The sequence below is a fragment of the Somniosus microcephalus genome, chromosome 4 (genome assembly GCF_052327205.1).
Source record: "Somniosus microcephalus isolate GS21.2 chromosome 4, FLI_Smic_1.0, whole genome shotgun sequence".
Taxonomy (NCBI): Eukaryota; Metazoa; Chordata; class Chondrichthyes; order Squaliformes; family Somniosidae; genus Somniosus; species Somniosus microcephalus.
The window spans coordinates 345,137,654-345,161,014 of record NC_140990.1 but is presented as its reverse complement, the minus strand read 5'-3'; the positions used below and the strand labels follow the sequence as shown (position 1 = coordinate 345,161,014).

The window sequence follows — 23,361 nt, the reverse complement described above, 5'->3', positions numbered from 1 at the left end:
TGTGCCGCCGGGCCAATCGGTGCGTGTGTGGCCGGGCCTTATCGTTCTGAACCGAGGTGAGTAGCCGCCATCTTGCTTCCATTCTTTTTCCTGCTTTCTGCGTCTTTCTTTTCAAATATACATTTCCAGCAAAATAAAATTCAATTTATTAAATTCTTTTAAAATAAATCACTCATTTGTAAATATTTTATCTAACCTGAACATTCTTTTTCCTACATTTGCCCGTTTTTTTCTTAGGCCTCAAAGCCTGCGCCTTTCTTGCCCAGCCAGGTCCGAGCTAGGGCTTCTGCTAAGCTCCTCACCAACCCCCCCCCCAACGCGTCACGTTACCCGGGGCAACGGCATCAGCCACGAGGGTCAGGGTGCGCGCGCAGCAGGAGCAGGTGAGACGCGGCGTCTCTGTTCCGCGCTCGGCTCGGTGGGGGGGGGGGCCGTCTCTCAGAGCCGCAATCGGGCCCCGGCCGGGGGGGGGGGCGGGGCTCGGCCGCCGGCCGTCTCTCAGAGCCGTAATCGGGCTCGGCCGGGGGTGGGGGGGGGAGCGGGGCTCTCGGCTGGGGGGGGCGGGGCTCGGAGAGCGGGGCTCTCGGCCTGGGGCCCCCCCCTTCCGCCCCCCTTTCCCCTTCCCCCCCCCTTTCCCCTTCCCCCCCGTTTCCCCTTCCCGTCCCCCCCCGCCTTCCCCCCCTGCCCCCCTTCTCCCCCCCGCCCCCCCTCCCTTCCCCCCTCCTTCCCTTCCCCCCCTCCTTCCCTTCCCCCCCTTCTCCCCTCCCTTCCCTTCCCCCCCTCCCTTCCCCCCGCCCCTTCCCCCCCTCCCTTCCCCCCCCTCCCTTCCCCCCCGCCGCTCTCTCTCTTCCCCCCAGCCGCTCTCTCTCTTCCCCCCAGCCGCTCTCTCTCTTCCCCCCAGCCGCTCTCTCTCTTCCCCCCAGCCGCTCTCTCTCTTCCCCCCAGCCGCTCTCTCTCTTCCCCCCAGCCGCTCGCTCTCTTCCCCCCAGTCGCTCGCTCTCTTTCCCCCCCAGTCGCGCTCTCTCTCTCTTCTCCCCCCCCCCCCCCCAGTCGCTCGCTCTCTCTCTCTTCTCCCCCCGCCCCCCCCCCCCCCCCCCCCCAGTCGCTCTCTCTCTCTCTCTCTCTTCCAACAACAACATGCCCTCGAAAAAGCCTCAGCACCGCCGGGCACTTCAGCTAGTCTAATATAATTAGGAGGGACAGAAAAGATAAGAATGGAGGTGAACTGGCAATATTGGTGAAAGGGGGAATAGAAGCTCTAGAGAGGACTGATGTAGGTAAGGAATGGATACAGATGGAGTCAAAATGGTTGGAGCTCAAAGATTTTAAAAAAGGGCTTGTTCCATTAGTCGGGGCGTATCACACACCTCCAAATAGTGGGAGAAAATGGAAGAGGAAATTTGCAGTCAAATTCAGGAGAATAGGAAGAAGGAAATTATTCTGGCAGATTTTAGTTATCCGCTTCTCAATTGGGACAGAGAGAGACTACGTGGAGAAAAGGGAATGTGATTCCTGCAATGTGTACAGGACTCCAGCCTCGAGCAGGGTGTTTGTCAGCTGACGGGTAGAGGCATTACTCGATCTAGTTTTGAGCAATGAAATAGACCAGGTAGACAAGTTAAATGTGGGTGAGTACCTTGGGAGTCGTGACCACAATGTGACGAGGTTTAAGATCCAACTAGAAAGGGAAAATGTCAGTACAAACACTAGAACACCAGGCTGGATTTTAAAAAGATGAGGAGTGAGCTCACTGAGCTGAGAGGTTAGAGGAGAAATTGGCCCACAGAACTATCGGGCAACAGTGGGGTCTGGGGTGTTCTCTACTGGCTTAGTTAGTCATTAAAGTTAGGTTTTAAATTATTTTACTTGGAGGCAGAAATCTTCATCCTCTTCCCCATGTGGATTTGTAGCCATGGGCCAGGAATTTGGCACCTTCTTTTCGTCAATTAGAGCGGTCAGTGACTTAAAAGTTCAATTCCGACTGGATATGGTAAAATTCAGTTACTGTTACTTGGTATTACCCAGTTATACAACGCCTCGATTTTAAAGTTCTCATCCTTGTTTTCAAATCCCACCACGGCCTCACCCCTCCCTGTCTCTGTAATCTCCTCCAGCCCTACAACCCTCCCTATCTCTGCACTCCTCCAATTTTGGCCTCTTGAGCATCCCGATTTTAATTGCTCCACCATTGGTGGTCGTGCCTTCAGCTGTCGAGGCCCTAAGCTCTGGAACTCCCTCCCGAAACCTCTCTGCCTTGTTACTTCTCTTTCCTCCTTTAAGACACTCCTTAAAACCTACCTCTTTAACCATCTGCCCTAATATCTCCAGAAAATGCTGGAAAAACTCAGCAGGCCAGGCAACATCTGTGCAGAAAAATTAAAAGTCGACGTTTCGGGTTGAAACCTTTTTCAAAACTGGAAAGGAAATAAAATAGATCGAAGGCAGGGCTGGGATAGAACAACAGAGAAGTAAAGAGACATTAAGAGGTTTTCAAAACCAGACGAGATGGTGATCGGAGGAGACAAAGCCGGCTCAGATTAGGTGTGAAATGTACTGGCAGGATGAGAAACAGCTGCCATGTGGGAAAGGGAAAAAAAAGGAAAGGGGGGGGGGGGAAGGGAAGACCCAAAACAAAGGGGTGGAAAAGAAATATATAAGTAAAAATGTAATAGGGGCCGAGGTTATGATCTGAAATTGTTGAACTCGATATTGAGTCCGGAAGGCTGTAAAGTGCCTAATCGGAAGATGTGGTGCTGTTCCTCGAGTTTACGCTGAGCTTCCGTGGAACAATACAAGAGGCCGCGGAAGCTCACCGTAAACTCGAGGAACAGCACCTCATCTTCCGATTAGGCACTTTGCAGCCTTCCGGACTCAATATCGAGTTCAACAATTTCAGATCATAATCTCGGCCCCTATTACATTTTTACTTATATATTTCTTTTCCACCCCTTTGTTTTGGGTCTCCCCCCCCCCCCCCCGCCCCATTTCCTTTTTTTTCCCTTTCCCACATGGCAGCGGTTTCTCATCCTGCCAGTACATTTCACACCTAATCTGAGCCGGCTTTGTCTCCACTGTCCGATCACCATCTCGTCTGGTTTTGAAAACCTCTTAATGTCTCTTTACTTCTCTGTTGTTCTATCGCAGCCCTGCCTTCGATCTATTTTATTTCCTTTCCAGTTTTGAAAAAGGTTTCAACCCGAAACGTCGACTTTTAATTTTTCTCCACAGATGTTGCCTGGCCTGCTGAGTTTTTCCAGCATTTTCTGTTGTTATTTTGGATTTCCAGCATCTGCAGTATTTTGCTATTGCCCTAATATCTCCTTGTGTTGCTCATTGTTGAATTTTGTTTGATAATGTTCCTGTGAAACAGCTTGGGACGTTTTACTACGTTAAAGGCGCCATATAAATGCAAGTTGTTGCAGCTTAACAAACTAGTTGGGCACTCCTCCCTTCCCCCTAACGGACATGACACTGCCTCTAAGCAATAATGTTATTCAGATAATTGCTACGTTCTTTATTTTGATAGTGACAAACTAAAATAATGAGCTGTAAGGTTAAACAGAAACATCACCAATGCTGGATGTCACATCTGCAAAAGAAAGCTTAATGTTTTGTGTCAGATCCTTTGTCAGAATCTTTTGGAACCCAGTTGTTCTGCGGTCAGATCCATTTTGGGGACTGTTCACCTGATGAGCAGGCATGGTACTGGGTTTATAGAAACATAGAAAAATAGGAGCAGGAGTAGACCATTCGGCCCTTCGAGCCTGCTCCGCCATTCAATATGCTCATCGCTGATCCTCTATCTCAATACCATATTCCCGCTCTCTCCCCATACTCCTTAATGCCTTCAGTGTCTAGAAATCTATCTACTTCTTAAATATATTCAGTGACTTGGCCTCCACAGCCTTCTGTGGTAGAGAATTCCACAGATTCACCACCCTCTGAGTGAAGAAATTTTTCCTTATCTCAGACCTAAATGTCCTACCCCGTATCCTGAGACTGTGACCCCTCGTTCTAGACCCCCCTGCCAGGGGAAACATCCTCCCTGCATCCAGTCTGTCTAGCCCTGCCAGAATTTTATACGTTTCAATGAGATCTATAAGCTTTTATAGATATGTGAAGAGAAAAAGATTGGTGAAGTCAAGCGTAGGTCCCTTGCAGTCAGAATCAGGGGAATTTATAATGGGGAACAAAGAAATGGCAGACCAATTAAATACATACTTTGGTTCTGTCTTCACAAAGGAGGACACAAATAACCTCCCAGAGTTGTCAGGGAACATAGGGTCTAATGAGAGGGAGGAACTGAAAGAAATCAGTATTTGTAGGGAAATGGTGTTAGGGAAATTGACGGGATTGAAGGCCGATAAATCCCCAGGGCCTGATAATCTACATCCTAGGGTACTTAAGGAAGTGGCCCTAGAAATAGTAGATGCATTGCTGGTCATCTTCCAAAATTCGATAGACTCTGGAACAGTTCCCATTGGATTGGAGGGTAGCTAATGTTAACCCAATATTCAAAAAAGATGGAAGAGAGAAAACGGGGAATTATAGACTGGTAAGCCTGACATCAGTAGTGGGGAAAATGCTAGAGTCCATTATAAAAGATGGAATAGCAGAGCACATGGAAAACAGTGACAGGATCAGACAAAGTCAACATGGATTTACAAAAGGTAAATCGTGCTTGACTAATCTACTGGAATTTTTTGAGGATGTAACTGTTGAATAGATAAGGGAGAACCAGTGGATGTGGTGTATTTGGACTTTCCGAAGGCTTTCGATAAGGTCCTGCATAAGAGATTAGCGTGTAAAGTTAAGGCACATGGGATTGGGGGCAAGGTACTGACTTGGATAGAGAACTGGTTGGCAGACATGAAGCAAAGAGTTGGAATAAACGCGTCTTTTTCTGAGTGGCAGGCAGTGACTGGTGGGGTACCGCAGGGATCGGTCCTTGGACCTCAGCTATTCACAATTTATTTTATATATATATATATAAATGATCTAGACGAGGGAACTAGATGTAATATCTCCAAGTTTGCAGACGACACAAAGCTGGGTGGGCGTGTGTGCTGTGAGGAGGATGCCGAGAAACTCCAGTATGATTTGGACTGGTTGGGTGATTGGGCAGAAGCATGGCAGATGCAGTATAATGTGGATAAATGTGAGGTTATCCACTTTGGTGGCAAAAACAGGAAGGCAGATTATCATCTGAACGGCAATAGATTGAGAGAAGGGGAAGTGCAACGAGACCTGGGTGTCCTTGTGCACCAGTCGCTGAAGGTAAGCATGCAGGTGCAGCAGGCGGTTTAGAAGGCCTTCGTAGCGAGAGGGTTTGAGTACAGGAACAAAGATGTCTTGCTGCAGTTGTACAGGGCCTTGGTGAGACCACACCTTGAGTATTGTGTGCAATTTTGGTCGCCTTATCTGAGGAAGGATGTTCTTGCCATGGAGGGAGTGCAGCAAAGATTCACCAGACTGATACCTGGGACGGCAGGAATGACATATGAGGAGAGATTGGGTCGATTGGGCTTATATTCGCCAGAGTTTAGAAGAATGAGAGGGGATCTCATAGAAACTTATATAATTCTAACAGGACTAGACAGACTAGATGCAGGAAGGATGTTCCCGATGGCGGGGGAGTCTAGAACCAGGGGTCACAGTCTAAGGGGTAAGCCATTTAGGACAGAGATGAGGAGGAATTTCTTCACCCAGAGAGTGGTGAACCTGTGGAATTCTCTACCACAGAAGGCAGTAGAGGCCAATTCATTAAATATATTCAAGAAGGAGTTAGATATATTTCTTAAGGCTAAAGGGATCAAGGGATATGGGGAGAAGGCAGGGACAGGGTACTGAATTTGGATGATCAGCCATGATCATCCTGGGCCCCCAGCTGTTCACAATTTACATTAATGACCTGGATCAGGGAGTCGGATGCAGCATTTCCAAATTTGCAGACGACACTAAACTAGGAGGTGGGGTGGGCTCCGAGGAAGAGACCAGGAAGCTCCAGAGCGATTTGGACAGACTGGGCGATTGGGCGGATAAATGGCAGATGCACTATAATGTGGACAAGTGCGAAGTTATCCACCTTGGGTGCAGGAACGGGAGGGCAAATTATTATTTAAATGGCAATAGATTGGGAGAGGGGGAAGTACAGAGAGACCTGGGTGTTCTTGTACACCAGTCACTGAAGGCGAGCATGCAGGTGCAACAGGCGGTCAAGAAGGCAAACGGTATGCTGGCCTTCATAGCAAAAGGGTTAGAATACAGGAACAGGGATACCTTGCTGCAGCTGTACAGGGCACTGGTGAGACCACACCTCGAGTACTGTGTACAGTTTTGGTCGCCTCATCTGAGGAAGGATGTTCTTGCCATGGAGGGGGTGCAGCGGCGATTCACCAGGCTGATACCAGGAATGGCGGGAATGACCTATGAGGAGAGACTATGTAGTTTAGGGATGTACACACTGGAGTTTAGAAGATTGAGAGGGGACCTCATAGAAGTGTATAAAATTCTGACAGGTCTAGACAGACTGGATGCAGAAGGAATGTTTCCCTTGGCGGGTGAAAACAGAACTAGAGGACATAATTTAAGGATAAGGGCTAAACCATTTAGGACAGAGATGAGGGGGAATTTCTTCACTCAGAGAGTGGTGAACCTGTGGAACTCATTGCCACAGAGGGCAGTGTACGCCAGCTCATTAAATATATTTAAGAGGGAATTAGATATATTTCTACGGGCAAAAGGGGTTAAGGGTTACGGAGAGAAGGCGGGGACGGGATACTGAATTAAAGGATCAGCCATGATCTCATTAAATGGCGGAGCAGGCACGAAGGGCCGAATGGCCTACTCCTGCTCCTATCTTCTATGTATCTATGTATCTATGTATCTATGATCTCATTGAATGGCGGAGCAGGCTCGAGGGGCCGAATGCCCTACTCCTGCTCCTATCTTCTATGTTTCTATCCCCTCATTCTTCTAAACTCTAGTGAATACAGGCCTAGTCGACCCAATCTCTCCTCATACGACAGTCCTGCCATCCCAGAAGTCATGATGTGGAGATGCTGGTGTTGGACTGGGGTGGACGAAGGAGCAGCGCTCCGAAAGCTTGTGATTTCAAATAAAGCTGTTGGACTATAACCTGGTGTTGTGTGACTTCTTACATTTATCCCAGAAGTCAGTCTGGGGAACCTTCACTGCACTCCCTCTATGGCAAGTATATATCTTTTCTTAGGTAAGGAGACCAAAACTGCACACAGTACTCCAGGTGTGGTCTGACCAAGGCCCTGTATGACTGTAGTAAGATGTCCTTGCTCCTGTACTCAAATCCTCTTGCAATGAAGGCCATTTGCCTTCCTAACTGCATGCTGCACCTGCATGTTTGCTTTCAGGTCCCTTTGTACATCAGCATTTTCCATTCTATCACCATTTAAATAATACTCTGCCTTTCTGTTTTTCCTACCGAAGTGGATAACTTCACATTTATCTATGTTATACTGCATCTGCCATGTATTTGATACTTAAATTTAACCAATTGGTGTTCGTCCAGCAAAGACTGAAAGCTTCAAACTCGTTTCTGGGTAACTGAAGGATTTTAGAGTTCTTGTTGTGATTTCTTACAGTGTCTTCAATACAAAGCATTTCAACCGGATGAGCCTCTGCCTCCCATAGACCCTCACCTGAAGACCATGCTGGACAGGCCCCAGGAGCTGGCTGGCTCCTGCCAAGCATCCATTGAGCAATTAAAGAAACTTTTCACTCTGCAAGATTCAGGCAAGAAGAAGGAACAGAAGATTGCACAGCAAATCTTCAAAGACAAGTATGACTTGGCCTGGATTTTACATGGAGGGATTTGGAATTGAGTGTCCAGAATTTATGTGTAAGGGTAGAATTCAGTTGGTGTGCGGAGTTCCGTTGAGGGAGGCGGCGGCGTGGGCGTGGAGTTACGACATAAATTACATCTGCATTCACTTTTAAAGACTGTTAAATTCTTCAAACACAACTGATCATTAACAAATCAATACTGTCCGTGCTTGATTAACCCATACATTTCTAAATATTTAGTCATCGATTCTTAAGAGTTTTCCCACAACTGATGTTGCACTAACTGGGTTATAGGTTACCCACTTTATCCTTTGTTTCTCTTGTGCAAGGGTGATGCATCTTTTATATATGTGTGTAACAGCCCTTACTATTCTTTACATTACCTGCTTGCCCTTTTTCATATTCCCTTTTAACGCTTCAGGGTACATTTTCACATCCTTACTACAATATACCCTCCTGATTTTCTTTCGTATTGCTTGCCCTAATTTTATCATGTGCTGCTCTTTTACGTTTCACTTTAGTTTTAATCAGTTTATCCAAGGAACTTAATACTTTGATGTGCCCCATATTTGTCATATAGGAATATGTTTATTTTGTACTCTATGCATTTCGTGTTGGAAGATTTCTCATTGGATCTGTCGACCTGTTTGGCCAGTTAATTGGGACCAGATCCCGTGTGAAATTCCTTTCTTAACTCGCTGAAGTTTGCCTTTTTCCATTCCAGCATTCTTCATTATCCTTTTCTATTCCTTCCTTTCACTCTTCCTTCCATCTCTCCCTGTCGAAGTAGATGACCTCACACTTCCCCACATTGAACTCCATCTGCCCGTCTATGTTCCTCTGTTCCCTCATACGCAACTTACCACACCTACTAACTCAGTGTCATCTGCAACAAAATACAAGACGATGTTAATAAACTTGCAGAATGGGTGTGTAAATGCCAAATTAATTTCAATATAGATAAGTGTGAGCTTGTGCATTTTGATGGGAAGAATAAGGAGGCCAGACACTGCTTGGAAAGTGAGTGTCTTTGAGGGGTAGAAGAGCAAAGGGATCTATGGGTACAGATTCACAAATCATTAAACGTAGAAACACAGGTTAACGATGCCCTAAAAAACAAAGCAAGCACTGAGGTTCATTTCTGAGGGAATAGAATTGAAAAGCAGAGTGGTTATGTTAAACTTGTATAGAACCTTGGCTAGACCACACCTGGAGTACTGTGCACGGTTCTGGTCTCCGCATTATAAGAAGGATATAGAGGACATTGAGGGTGCAAAAAGATTTACAAATATGATACCAGAACTGGGCGGTTATAACTATCAGGGACCAAGTGTAATATATCCAAGTTTTCTGATGATACAAAGCTTGTTGGGAAAGTAAGCTGTGAGGAGGGCACAAAGAGGCTGCAGAGTGATATAGACCGGTTAATTGATTGGACAAAAAGGTAGCAGATGGAGTATAATGTGCGGAAATGTGAAATTATCCACTTTGATAGGAAGAATATAAACGCAGCATATTTTTTTAAAAGCTGAGAAACTAGTAAATGTTGGTATTCAGAGGGATTTGGGTGTTCTTGTACACAAATCATAAAGTTAACATGCAGGTACAGCAAGCAATTCAGAAGGCAAATGGTATGTTGGTCTTTATTGCAAGGGGGTTGGAGTATAAGAGTAAGAAAGTCTTGCTGCATTTATATAGGGCTTTGGTAAGACCACACCTGGAGTACTGTGTACAGTTTTAGTCTCCTTACCTAAGGAAAGATATACATGCCGTATAGCGTCATAACGGCACAGAAGGAGACCATTCGGCCCATCGAGTCCGTGCCAGCTCTCTGTCGAGCAATCCAGTCAGTCCCATTCCCCCGCTCTATCCCCTAGCACTGCAAGTTTATTTCCCTCCAGTGCCTACCCAGTCTCCCCTTGAAAACATTGAGTGTCTCCGCTTCCACCACTTCCATTGGCAGCGAGTTCCAGGTCCTCACCATTCACTGCGTTAAAAAAAAGTTTTTCCTCCCATCCCCCCTGTATCTCTTGCCCAAAACCTTAAATCTGCGTCCCCTAGTCCTTGTACCATCAACTAGTGGGAACAGCCTTTCCCCGTCTAGCCTATCCAAACCCGTCATAATCTTGTACACCTCTATCAAATCACCCCGCAACCTCCTTTGCTCTAATGAAAACAAATCCAGCTTCTCCAACCTGTCCTTGTAGCTAAGATCCCCCATCCCCGGAACCATTCTGGTAAATCTCCTCTGCACCCTCTCAAGTGCCTTCAGATCCTTCCTAAAGTGTGGTGACCAGAACTGGACGCAATACTCCAGTTGTGGCCTAACCAGCGCTTTATAAAGGTTCAGCATAACTTCTCTACTTTTGTACTCAATACCTCTATTTATGAAGCCCAAGATCCCATATGCTTTGTTAACCACTCTCAATATGTCCCGCCACCTTCAGGGACCTATGCACATTATCTCCCAGGTCCCTCTGTCCTTGCACACTCTTAAAACTGTGCCATTAAGTGTATATTGCCTCGCCCTGTTTCTTCTGCCAAAATGCATCACCTCACACTTCTCTGTATTAAATTCCATCTGCCCATTCTGCTAGCCTTTCTATGTCCTTTTGCAGTCGATTGGTATCATCCTCACTGTTTGCCACACCCCCAAGTTTGGTGTCATTGGCAAATGTAGAAATTCTACTCTGTATTCCAACATCCAGGTCATTTATATATATAAAAAAAAGCAGTGGCCCCAGCACTGACCCTTGGGGAACACCACTGTCTACCATCCTCCAGTCTGAAAAACAGCCATTTACCACAACTCACTGTTTTCTGTCCTTAAGCCAATTCTTTATTCAATCTGCCACTGACCCACCTATTCCATGAGCCTCATTTTGTTAACCAGCCTTCTATGTGGCACTTTGTCAAACGCCTTCCGAAAATCCATGTTGACAACATCCATTGCATTCCCTTCATCAATCCCCATAGAGGGGGTGCAACAAAGGTTCACTGGATTGATTCTTGGGATGAGAGATTGAGTAGACTAGGCCTATATTCTCTGGAGTTTAGAAGAATGAGAGTCGATCTCATTGAAACGTAGGGCTTGACAGGGTAGATGCTGAGAGGCTGTTTCCCCTGGCTGGTGAGTCTAGATCTAGTGGGTATAGTCTCAGGATAAGGGGTTGGCCATTTAAGACTGAGATGAGGAAACATTTCTTCACTAGGAGGGTTGTGAATCTTTGGAATTCTCTACCCCAGAGGGCTATAGAGGCTCCGTCGCTGAGTATATTCAAGACTGAGATCGATAGATTTTTGGGCACTAAGGGAATGAAGGGATATGGGGATAGGGCAGCAGAGTGGAGTTGAGGTCAAAGATCAGCCATGTTCTTATTGAATGGTGGAGCAGTCTCGAGGGGCCGTTTGGCTGATTCCTGCTCCTAATTCTTATGTTCTTACCAAAGACTCAACAGGCACGGCCTCTTTTCTCTAGAAAAGAGAAGGCTAAGAGATGACCTAATAGAGGTCTTCAAAATGATGAAGGGGTGCGATAGGGTAGACGCAGAGAAGATGTTTCCACTTGTGGGGGGACCAAAACTAGCAGTCATAAGTGTAAGATAGTCACTAATAAATCCATTAAGCAATTCAGGAAAAACGTCTTTATCAGAGAGTGGTGAGAATGTGGAACTTGTTACCACAAGGAGTAGTTGAGGTGAATAGCATAAATGCATTTAAGGGGAAGCTAGATAAGTACATGAGGGAGAAAGGTGTAGAAGGGTATATAGATAGGGTTAGATGAAGTAAAGTGGACGGAGGCTCTTGTGGAGCATAAACACTGGCATTGACCTGTTGGGCCGAATGGCCTGTTTCTGTGCTGTATATTCTGTTGGAACATAGTACTGTAACAGGAGGAGGCCATTTAGTCCCTTGACCCTGTTCTGCCATTCAATGAGATCATGGCTGATCTGTGACCTAACTCCATCTACCCGCCTTTGCTCCATATCCCTTAATACCTTTGGTTAACAATAATCTATCAATCTTGGATTTAAAGTTATCAATTGACCTAGCATCAACTGCCATTTGCAGAAGAGAGTTCCAAACTTCTACCACGCTTTGTGTGTAGAAGTGTTTCCTGACTTCACTCCTGAAAGGCCTGGCTCTTTAACAAATCCATGGTGGCTGTCATTTATTAACCCGTGTTCTTCCAAGTGCCAATGAATTTTGTACTGGATTGTTGTGTCTCGAAGCTGTTCCACCACCGACATTAGGTTGACTGGCCTGTAGTTGTTGGGTTTATCTCTCTTCCCTTTTTTGAGCAGGGGTGTAACATTTGCAATCTTCCAGTTCTCTGGCACCAATCCCATATCTAAGGAGGATTGAACTATTGTGGCCAGAGTCTCCGCAATTTCTTACTTCCCTCAGTGATGTAGATGCATCACATCCGGACTGAGCGACTTCTACTTTGAGCGCTGCCTACCTTTTAAGTACCTTCTCTTTATCTATTTCTATCCCATCAAATTTCTCTTACCCCCTTTTCCTTAACTGTGACATTGGCAGCATCCTCTTCTGTGAAGACAGAGGTGCACAGCAAGTGATGCCGATCTCCAAGCTTTGATTGAACTAGACACAAAAGGCATCAGGGGGTAAGGGGAGAGAGCGGGAATATGGTATTGAGATAGAGGACCAGCCATGATCATATTGAATGGCGGAGCAGGCTCAAAGGGCCGAATGGCCAACTTCTGCTCCTATTTTTCTATGTTTCTATGAACTGCTGCCATTTCATGTTCCCCCTTAAGAGTAGAAAGTATTATCAAATTAAAATAATGCTGCAGCCCCAACACCAAGACTCAAGGTTTGAGGCCCAACAAGGACTAATTAACATGTTTGATTCTTTTTTAGTGATGCAGAGGAACTGGACGCAAAGAGAGCGCGGCCTGATGAGGATTTCAATATTGTTACGTTGGCTGAGGGGAATGTGACTGCTGTAAGTACTGGGTTTCTTGCCTGAATCCTTTAGTCTGCAAGCCTTGTAATAATTATCTGACTACATTTACAAAGCAGACTTGCCATACCTAGAGGTTCAGGAGATGTTTGAGCTGAACATTTCTTCATTTCATCTCCTCTAATTTAATATTTGACTCTTGATAACCAGAGGTGAGCTTGAGCAGAGTTTGGCATTGTCAGTAGCAGCACTTTGCTGGGGCACTGATCACTTCTTCCTCTTAGGCAGTCCCTCGGAACCGAGGATGACTTGCTTCCACACTAACAATGAGTTCAGGTGACTGATGAGTCCAATGCGGGACCTACAGTCTCTGTCGCTGTTGGGGTTGTCCATGAGGGTCCTGACATTCCAGGTCCCGAACTTCATTTTAAAGGGTGGAAGATGCCTGTACGTGAATTCTTTTAACGTGGGGTGGCCGTTACACGCCAGCTACCACACGGGCTTGACAGAGCACGGTCTTGGTCCAATGGCAAGGGGATCCAAGACGATTGGAGACCAGACTCTGCTACATTGGCCAAGTACACACACACAAACATAATGCTGCTGTCCTCCTCCCTCCTTTCCGCAGGTCCCCTCTGCCTGGGTTTCATAGGCTGCAGTGTGGTCCTCCCGACCCCGCTGCTGGTCCATGCTGCGCCACTCCTGGACCTCATCTTATCAACTTACATAGTCCTACACACACACCAGGCAGAAAGAACTACTACCCATAGACCTAGGCACATGTATTTGTACTCCGAGATCCCTCTGTTCCTCTACCCCACCTAAACTCTCACCCTCCAAGTAATAAGTGACCTCCCTACTCCTCCTACCAAAATGTAATACCTCACATTTATCTGTGCTGAACTTCATTTGTCAACTATTTGCCCATTCTGCAAGTTTATTAATGTCCTCCTGTAATTTGTTGCTGTCCTCCTCAGTATTGACTCTTCCCCCCCCCCCCCAAAAAAAATTTGGTATCATCCGCAAATTTAGAAATTGTGTTTTTGATTCCAAAGTGTAAATCGTTACTGTAAATTGTGAACAGCAGTGGTCCCAGCACTGATCCTTGTGGAACACCACTACCCACCTTCTGCCACTGTGAATAGCTACCCTTTACTCCCACTCTCTGCCCTGAAGCCAGCTAGCTATCCATTCTGCTACTTGTCCCCTGACTCCGCATTCTCTGACCTTATTCATCAGCCTATTATGGGATACCTTATCGAAGGCCTTTTGATAATCTGATCACAGCTGTATGGTGAAGCGTAGACTCAGGTTCCAGGGTGGTCCACAATGGCTGGATCCTCCCCTCCCCCTCCAATATCCTTTCAAGCCGGTTCGAAATGTCCTCACCCTGGCACCAGGTAGGCAACATACCATGTGGGACTCTCGATCCTGCTTACAAAAGATGCTGCCTGTCCCCCTAATTATAGAATCCCCTACAGCTTACCACATTACTCTTCCCTTCCTTGTCCCTTTGGACAGCCCCCTGCTCCAAGGTGCCATGGTTCGCATTCTGGCTGTCTTTCCGACAGTCTTCATCCTTAACCTCACAGGTAGCAAGTACATTGTGCCTGTCGGATAGGATCAGTTTCTGCGGATCTTTGTTCTCTAGTTCACCTGTGTTCCCCTTACTCTGTACACTATTGTGGTGTATGTGCCTTTAAGAGCCCCTGTGTACTGTAATGCCGGTAGTGGCCACTCGGGCTATATAAGCCTGTATAGTGTCTTGTATTTTTTAGTTCACCTCCAGACTTTGTTCAGTAAACACCTGTTAAACCAACTCCTGCATTCCGTGTCTCCATTAACACACGGACACAACAACTATCAGTCACACCAACCCTGTTCTGACCCTGCACCCCTCTGCAAGGTGTGACCGAGGCTTGGAGAAAACTGTCAAGCTACTCCTCCCCCTCCCTTGTGTATCGGAGTGTCTCCAACTCGCACTCCAACTGTGACTCAGGGCCGGAGAGATTCGAGGCGGAGACATTTACTGCAGACGTGTTCACTCGGGACAATCTCGCTGTCCACTAACGCCCACATACTGCAGTGCAGACACACAGCCTGCTCTGTCATATCTTAGCCTATATTTATTTATAGATAATTACTTTTTAACATGTTTTAAGGTTTTTTTTACACACTAACTTGCACTAAGCGCTAAAACACTGAACAAAATTTTAAATACTTATTGCATCAAGCTTGCACAAACCATTACAAAAAACGAGCACCTCCTTCCCCCTGTGTACTGAATTCCCACTCTAACCAAATGCTTAACTTCCAACTCTGTTTACAATGCGATCTGTTTAGCTCTGTGGCTCAGCTCTCTGTTAGCTAGATGATGACCTACTGTAATACACTCCATTTGCCCTACTTCATTTCCCAGAACCAGATCCAACACTGCTTCCTTCCTTGTTGAACTTGTTGAATTTCTTCTCCTTCCCTATGCTTAGTACTGTGTTTTCCCCAGTCTATATTAGGGTCATTAAAGTCTCCTAATATTACAATATTTTTGTTACACGTATGTATGTCAATGTCCATAGTCCTTTGAAATTTGCTAACAAATTTGCTCATCCAGCTCCTTCTCACTGTTTGCTGGGTTTTTTTTAATTTAGAGCTCCAATGTAACAGCTCTTCCTCTGTTCCTCCACTCAAGCCAACTAGATTCAGTCCTAAACCATCTAGCAAATCCTTTCTATTTAGAACTGTAACATCACCCTTAATCAATACTGCCTTGCCCCCTCCTCTTTTTCCTTCTCTATCATTCCTGAATACTTGGTAACCAGGAATATTAAGAACCCATTCCTGGCCTTGTTTGAGCCATGTATCTGATAATGCAACCACATCATAATCCCATGTGGCAATGTGTGCCTGCAGCTCACCAACCTTAGTCATTACACTACGGACAATGACATGCATACAATTTAATACCTCCTTCATCGCTTTTGCTATATTCCTCAATCTGGAACCTGCAATTTATGGGATATTTCTAATTGTACTACTGTTTGTATCTCTCTGTCCTCTGATCTCATTGCTGCTCCTTTCTGCTATTTTCTGGTTCTCCTCCCTCTGCCAAATTAGTTTAAACCCTCTCCGACAGTACTAGTTAACCTCTCAGCGAGAACATCGGTCCCGGCTTTGTTCAGGTGCAACCCGTCCATCTTGTACTGGTGCCCCTTTCCCCAGAACCAGTCCCAATACTCCAAGAATCTGAAACCCTCCCTCCTGCACCACTTCTCCAGCCACGCATTTACCTGCACTATCTTTCTGATTCTGTACTCACTACCACGTGTCACTAGGAGTAATCCTGAGATTACTACCTTTTAAGGTCCTGTTTGTTAATCATTTTCTTAGCTCCTGAAACTCTGCCTATAGGACTGCAGCACTTTTTTTCTACCTGTCATTGGTTCCAACATGGATTACAACTTTCGGCTGTATCCTTCCCCTCGCAGAATGTCCCGCATCTGCTCAGTGCTATCCTTTACCCTGGCACCAGGGAGGCAACATACCATTCGGGAATCAGGTTTGCGGTTATAAAAAGGCCAGTCTATGCCCTGAACTATAGAATCCCCTATGACTACTGCATTTCTATTTTTTCTACTGTGTGCAATCAAATCCCCTGTGGTGCTGTGGTTTTTGATTGTTGTATGATATGGGGAAAGAGCGGGTGAGTGGGACTAACTGGATTGCTCTTCAAAAGAGCTGCCGCAGACTCGATGGGTCGAATGTTCTCCCGTGCTGTACAATTCTATGAGTCGTCACCCTCCCTGGTTTTCAAAACTAAAAACAGGTTAGCGACTGCCACTGGCTTGGGGGATTCCTGCACTACCTGTGTTTTTCTCCTACCCTGTCTGGTGGTCAACCATTCCCTCACTTCCTGCACCTTCTGTAGCTGTGGGGTGACCACCTCCTGGAAAGTACGATCCAGGAAACTCTGACTCACGGATGCACTGCAGTGACTTCAGCCACTCTTCAAGCTCCGAAACTCGGAGCGTGAGCTCGAGCAACTGGCGGCACTTCCTGTCCTGGAGTACCCATAGAACAGGATACTCGTGCAATGGAACTACTCTGGCCTGTCATGGTAGTCAATCCACTGACTTCTAAATCACTGAGACCCTGACAACTAAAACATTTGACACTGAAAACAGCAATCATCACAGAATCCCCACAGTGCAGATAGAGGCCATTTCGGCCCATCGAGCCTGCACCGACACATATCCCACCCTATCCCCGTAACCCCACGTATTTAATCCCCTAACACTAAGGGTCAATTTATCATAGCCAAATCAACCTAACCCGCACATCTTTGGACTGTGGGAGGAAACCGGAGCACCCGGAGGAAACCCACGCAGACACAGGGAGAATGTGCAAACTCCACACAGACAGTCGCCCGAGGCCGGATTTGAACCCGGGTCCCTGGCGCTGTGAGGCAACAGTGCTAACCACTATGCCACCGTGCCCCACCAGTGCTAACCACCATGTCACCTCTCGACCTTCTCTCTTTCCAGTAAGAACACTACCAATTTATATAATCTCACAAAATCTCACCCCTTCACCCCCTCAATCATTCTGGTTGCTCTCTTCTGTATTGTTTTTATACTGTGGCTACTGTGTGCAGTATTCTAAGTACGGTCACACCAATGATTTATAAAAGTGCCAGGATTACCTCACTATTTCAGCTCAATATTGACCCATTAATACATCCCAACATCTGGTTTGCTTTACTCACTGCTACCGAGCATTGTTGCGATAGCTTCAATTTATTGTCAATCAGGACTGCCAGATCGCTTTCATTTTCCATGCACATTATTTCTTTCCATTAAGTAATGGATTTTTTTGTCCCCATGAGAAACATAGAAGATAGGAGCAGGAGTAGGCCCTTCGAGCCTGCTCCGCCATTCAATGAGATCATGGCTGATCATCCAAACCCTAGCACCCGGTCCCTACACCGACAGCTATCCCACCCAAGCCCTATCCCCCTAACACTAAGGGTCAATTTTTTTTATCATGGCCAATCAACCTAACCCGCACATCTTTGGACTGTGGGAGGAAACCGGAGCACCCGGAGAAAACCCACGCAAACACGGGGAGAATGTGCAAACTCCACACAGACAGTCACCCGAGGCCGGATTTGAACCCGGGTCCCTGGCGCTGTGAGGCAACAGTGCTAACCACTATGCCACCATGAAGCACTTTGCATTTCTCTACGTTGAATTTCATCTGCCACCTGTCTGCCCAATTCCCAAGTATGTTCAAATCCTCTAGTTCCTGTTCAGCTTTGCAGTCTACCATCTTCATTAGATTTGCATCATCTGCAAATTTGGCCATTTGTGCGTGTGACTCCTAGCTCCAGATCATTTATAAAGACGTTGTGGTGGGGAAACACTGTGTATGTAGATAAACCTGTATAATCCCCTTTTAACTGCTGTATTCCCCTCCCCCCGCAAGACAGTTGCAAGCTGAGAGGAATAAGGCATGTTCAGACTTGCCTGCTGCTGAGAGAAGGAAAACCAATCAGGTTCCAGCAGGTGACCAATCCGTGAGTCATCACAGGCTCGCGGGCTTTACGAATACAGCACTGTATTGTGAGAGTTGGAGTAAAGACCTATTTCTTGTAGGCCGCTGTGTTGCCTATTTCTTTACGCGGGAGACTGTAGTCTCCCACATTGGTGACCCCGAATGTCGGCGGCCGAAGCCCCCGACTCACGTAGCCCTACAGAGGCCAGCAACGACCCGACGGCAACCAGCAGCAGCCCGATGTCGGCCGGCGCCGCGTCCTTGAAGCTCCCCACCTTCTGGGAACACCAAGCACCAGCTTGGTTCGCGCACACGGAGGCCCAATTCACCCTTCACAGGGTTCAAGACGATGAAGAAAGGTACCTCCATGTAGTCTCAGCACTAGCAAGCTCCACCGCCGCCGAAGTTCTCGACCTGCTGGGGAACCCACCACAGACCAGCAAGTACTCAACCATTAAGGGCCGCTTGCTGCAGGCTTACGGCCTGTCCGGGGAGGAGAGGGCCCGTAGGCTTCTTTCACTACCAGGCCTCGGCGACTCTACCCCGACCCAGTTGATGAGCCGGATGCTTGCGCTCCTGGGCTCTGAACCGCAGTGCTTCTTGTTTCGGGCCCTTTTCCTCAGCCTGCTTCCTCAGCAGGTACAGACTGCCCTCGCGGGGTCCCCGATCACGGACTGCGTACAACTGGCAGCCGCCGTGGACAAAGTCTTCGCCGTCGCCCAACTCGGCTGTGCAGCCGCGAGGCTCCCCGACACCACCGAGTGCGCGCCGCCACGCCAGGCCGCAGAACTATGCTACTACCACGCGCGTTTCGGCCACAAGGCCCAACGCTGCAGAGCACCCTGCTCCTTCGATCAAACCAAGATGGCCGCCCGGCCCAACGCGCCAGCCCCGCGCCGCCGTCTAGGCCCGCTCGATCACACCCCCGCCGCCACGATGGCCATCGGCACTGCAGGTAAACTGCTGCACATAACCGACTCCCTTTCAGGGCGCAGATTCCTTTGCGACACCGGAGCCCAATGCAGCATAATTCCTGCCTCCCAGCTCGACATCCAGGCAGGCTGCAGCGGCCCACCCCTCGTGGCGGCAAATGGCGCAGCCATTGCTACTTTTGGAAAGCGACGGGCCGAGGTTTGTTTCAACGGCCAGCGATTTACGTGGGATTTCGTGACTGCCTCGGTGGCACATCCCTTGCTGGGCGCCGATTTTCTTTGCACCCACGGACTCCTGGTCGACGTCAGTGACAGGCGCCTGATCGACGCAGCAACTTTCGCTTCACTGGCCTGCCAGCAGAGCAACAGCCCGGCCCTCGTCGGGTCCTGCTCTGCCCTGGCGGATGACGACTACGCCCGCCTACTCGCAGATTTCCCGAGGCTCACAGAACCGACCTTCTCAGCCGCGGCAGCCAAGCATGGTGTCGAGCACCACATCGCCACTACGGGACCACCAGTGTTCGCCCGAGCCAGACGCCTGGACCCAGCCAAGATGGCGGTGGCCAAGGAAGAATTCGCCACGATGGAGAAACTGGGCATCATCCGCCGCTCGAACAGCCCCTGGTCGTCCCCCCTCCACATTGTGCCCAAGCCGGGCGGTGGCTGGCGCCCCTGCGGCGACTACAGACGGCGCGGCGACTACAGACGGCTCAACGACGCCACCACGCCCGATAGATACCCCATTCCGCACATCCAAGACTTCTCGGCACACCTAGCAGGAAAGTCCGTCTTTTCCAAGGTCGACCTGATTCGTGGCTACTATCAGGTCCCCGTCCACCACGCAGACGTCCAGAAGACAGCGGTCATCACCCCCTTCGGACTGTTCGAGTTCCTGCGCATGCCCTTCGGGCTCAAGAACGCCGCACAGGCCTTCCAACGGCTCATGGATTCCATCCTACGGGACCTGAGCTTCCTGTTCGTCTATCTGGACGATATCCTCGTGGCCAGCACCAGCAAGGCTGAGCACATCGCGCATTTGCGCTCTCTTTTCCAGCGCCTCAGCCAACACGGGCTAATCGTCAACCCGGCCAAATGCCAGTTCGGAGCAGCCCAAATTGACTTTCTCGGCCACAGAATCTCGCCAAGGGGAGCCATTCCCCTACCTTCCAAGGTGCAGGCGGTGGCGGACTTTCCCCAGCCCACCTCGGTCAAGGCGCTGCAGGAATTTTTGGGGATGGTCAATTTCTATCACCGTTTCGTGCCCAAGGCCGCCTCACTCATGCACCCCCTCTACGAAGCCACCAGGGGCAAAACGGGCAAAGAGCAACTCACCTGGTCCAGCGAGATGGCGACAGCCTTCCACCAGACCAAAAGCGCCTTGGCCAACGCCACACTACTGGCCCACCCCATCCCGGGCGCCAAGACCGCCCTCACCACGGACGCCTCGGATTACGCCGTCGGCGCTGTCCAGCAACAGTGGGTCGAAGGCGCGTGGCAGCCACTGGCATTTTTCAGCCGACAGCTGCGCAAGAACGAGCAGGCCTACAGCATGTTCGACAGAGAGCTCCTGGCCCTGTTCCTGGCAATCCGGCACTTCCGTTTCCTCCTGGAAGGCCGGCCGTTCACCGCATTCGTGGACCACAAGCCGCTCACTTTCGCCATGGCCAAAGTAACCGAACCCTGGTCCGCGCGCCAACAGCGCCAACTCAACTTCATCTCGGAGTTCACCACGGACATCCGCCACGTCGCCGGCAAGGACAATTTGGTGGCCGACTGCCTCTCAAGACCCTCGCTCCACGCAGTGTACCTGGGCGTCGACTACGCCAGCATGGCGAGAGACCAGGCCGCCGACGCGGAGATCCAGGCCCTCAGGACGTCAACCACCAGCCTCACTCTGGCCGACATCCACTTCCACGCAGCCGGCACAACCCTCCTGTGCGACGTCTCAGTCCCCTCGCCTAGGCCGGTCGTCCCATCCGCCTGGCGCAAGCGAGTTTTCGACATCATCCACGGCCTCTCACATCCAGGGATGCGTGCATCTCAGAAACTCATGTCCGCCAAGTTCGTCTGGCCTGGACGCCACAAGGATATGAGAGACTGGACCAACACATGCGTGGCGTGTCAGCGCGCTAAGGTCCAGCAGCACACCAAGGCGCCATTGGGGTGTTTCCCGGTGCCCGAGAGGCGTTTCGGCCACGTCCACGTCGAGCTGGTAGGCCCCTTGCCGCCGTCGCACGGTTTCACACACCTCACGATCGTCGACCGCACCACCAGATGGTCCGAGGCGGTTCCCCTCGCCTCCACCACCACGACCGACGTCGAGCGAGCATTCGTCTCGACATGGGTGGCGCGGTTCGGCGTGCCGACCGACATATCCTCGGACAGAGGCCCCCAGTTCACCTCCCACTTGTGGAATGCCATCACCGCCGGCCTCGGCACCAAGTTGCACAGGACAACAGCATACCACCCGCAGGCCAACGGGCTCTGCGAACGCTTTCATCGTTCCTTGAAAGCCTCCCTCCGCGCCAGCCTGGCCGACACCAGCTGGATCGACAAACTACCCTGGGTCCTCCTGGGATTGCGCACCGCGCCCAAAGAGGACCTCCGCGCCTCCGCGGCCGAGATGGTCTACGGCCAACCGCTCAGAGTACCAGGCGACTTCCTCCCCCTGACAACGGAGCCGTGGTCGGCCGCCAGACAGCTTTCCCTGCACCAGGACACGGCCCAGCAATTCCGTCCAGTGCCCACTTCGCAACACGGCCCGCAGCCGTCCTACGTGCCTCGAGACTTACGACGTGCGGAGTTCGTCTTCGTGCGCCGGGACGCGCACAGAGGCCCGCTGCAGGCACCATACACCGGCCCCTTCTCAGTATTGGAGACGGGGGACAAAGCTTTTCTTATCGACGTCGGCGGGAAGCCGGACCTTATTTCAGTAGACCGCCTCAAACCGGCGCACCTGGACCTCAGCTTCCCATTTCGTCCGGCTCTTCCCCCACGGCGGGGCAGACCTCCCGCGTTGGCGGCGGCCCCACAAGAGGACCAAGACACGCCAGAACCTTACTTCCCAGCCGCCGCCCCACCTTCGCCGGCAGCCCGTCCAGCCAGCCCACCGGCAGACCAGCCACCAGACCAGCCGACGAACCAACCGGCCGACCTCCCAGACAGCCCTCCTCACACGCCAGATGGCTACTACAGCCGCTACAGCCGTTTGGTCAAACCTCCGCAGAGACTGACTTTTACAGTTAACGAGGATTCTGGGGGGGCGTATGTGGCGTTGCCACATTGGGGAAACACTATGTGTATGTAGATAAACCTGTATAATCCCCTTTTAACTGCTGTATTCCCCTCCCCCCGCAAGACAGTTGCAAGCTGAGAGGAATAAGGCATGTTCAGACTTGCCTGCTGCTGAGAGAAGGAAAACCAATCGGGTTCCAGCAGGTGACCAATCCGTGAGTCATCACAGGCTCGCGGGCTTTACGAATACAGTACTGTATTGTGAGAGTTGGAGTAAAGACCTATTTCTTGTAGCTCGCTGTGTTGCCTATTTCTTTACGCGGGAGACTATAGTCTCCCACAACGTTTAAACAAAAGAGTCCTCAAAACAGACACATGTGACACCCCACTGGTAACATTCTCCCATGCTGATGACATTCTCTGTACCACTGCCCTCTGGGTTCCTCCGTCAGCCAATTACATATCCATTGCAAAATATTTCCACTGATTCCAACATTTTTTTTATACCAGCCTTTCCAGAGGAACTGAAATCCAAGTACACCATGCCCACTGCCTCACCCCTATCACACTCCTTCGTCACACCCTCAAAGAAAACCAGTCAGTTAGATTGACAAGACCTCCCCTTCATGAACCCATATTTGCAATCTTTTTTGATTTTATTTCTGTCCAGATGCTCCATGATCTTTAATAAGGGTTTCCGTAACTTGACCAACAATGGACGTATAACTCACTGGTCTGTAGTTTCCTTTTTAAAAACCAGGAGTAATATCTGCCTCTCTCCAGTCCCCAGGCACTTCTCCAGTATTCAGGGATTTCTGGAAGATTGGTGCCCAAGGTCCTGCAATTTCCTCCCTTATTTCTTTAATCCTCAGATCATCTTATCTGACTCCTGAGAAA

At 49.2% G+C, this 23,361-nt stretch overlaps 1 protein-coding gene across 5 annotated transcripts in view; it reads left to right on the top strand.

The window, feature by feature from the left end:
- Window positions 1-23,361, top strand: part of LOC147120739 (DNA repair protein Ku80-like) — a 197,389-nt gene that overhangs the window by 94,557 nt on the left and 79,471 nt on the right. For all 5 annotated transcript variants that reach the window (XR_015078230.1, XM_085986974.1, XM_085986973.1 and 2 more), the window contains 2 exons: window positions 7,620-7,816; window positions 12,706-12,790. Coding sequence is in view for 4 of the 5 variants with exons in the window: in XM_085986974.1 (XP_085843100.1) it covers window positions 7,620-7,816; window positions 12,706-12,790 (282 nt within the window). In the remaining variant the exon portion in view is untranslated. The remainder of the gene's footprint in view (window positions 1-7,619; window positions 7,817-12,705; window positions 12,791-23,361) is intronic.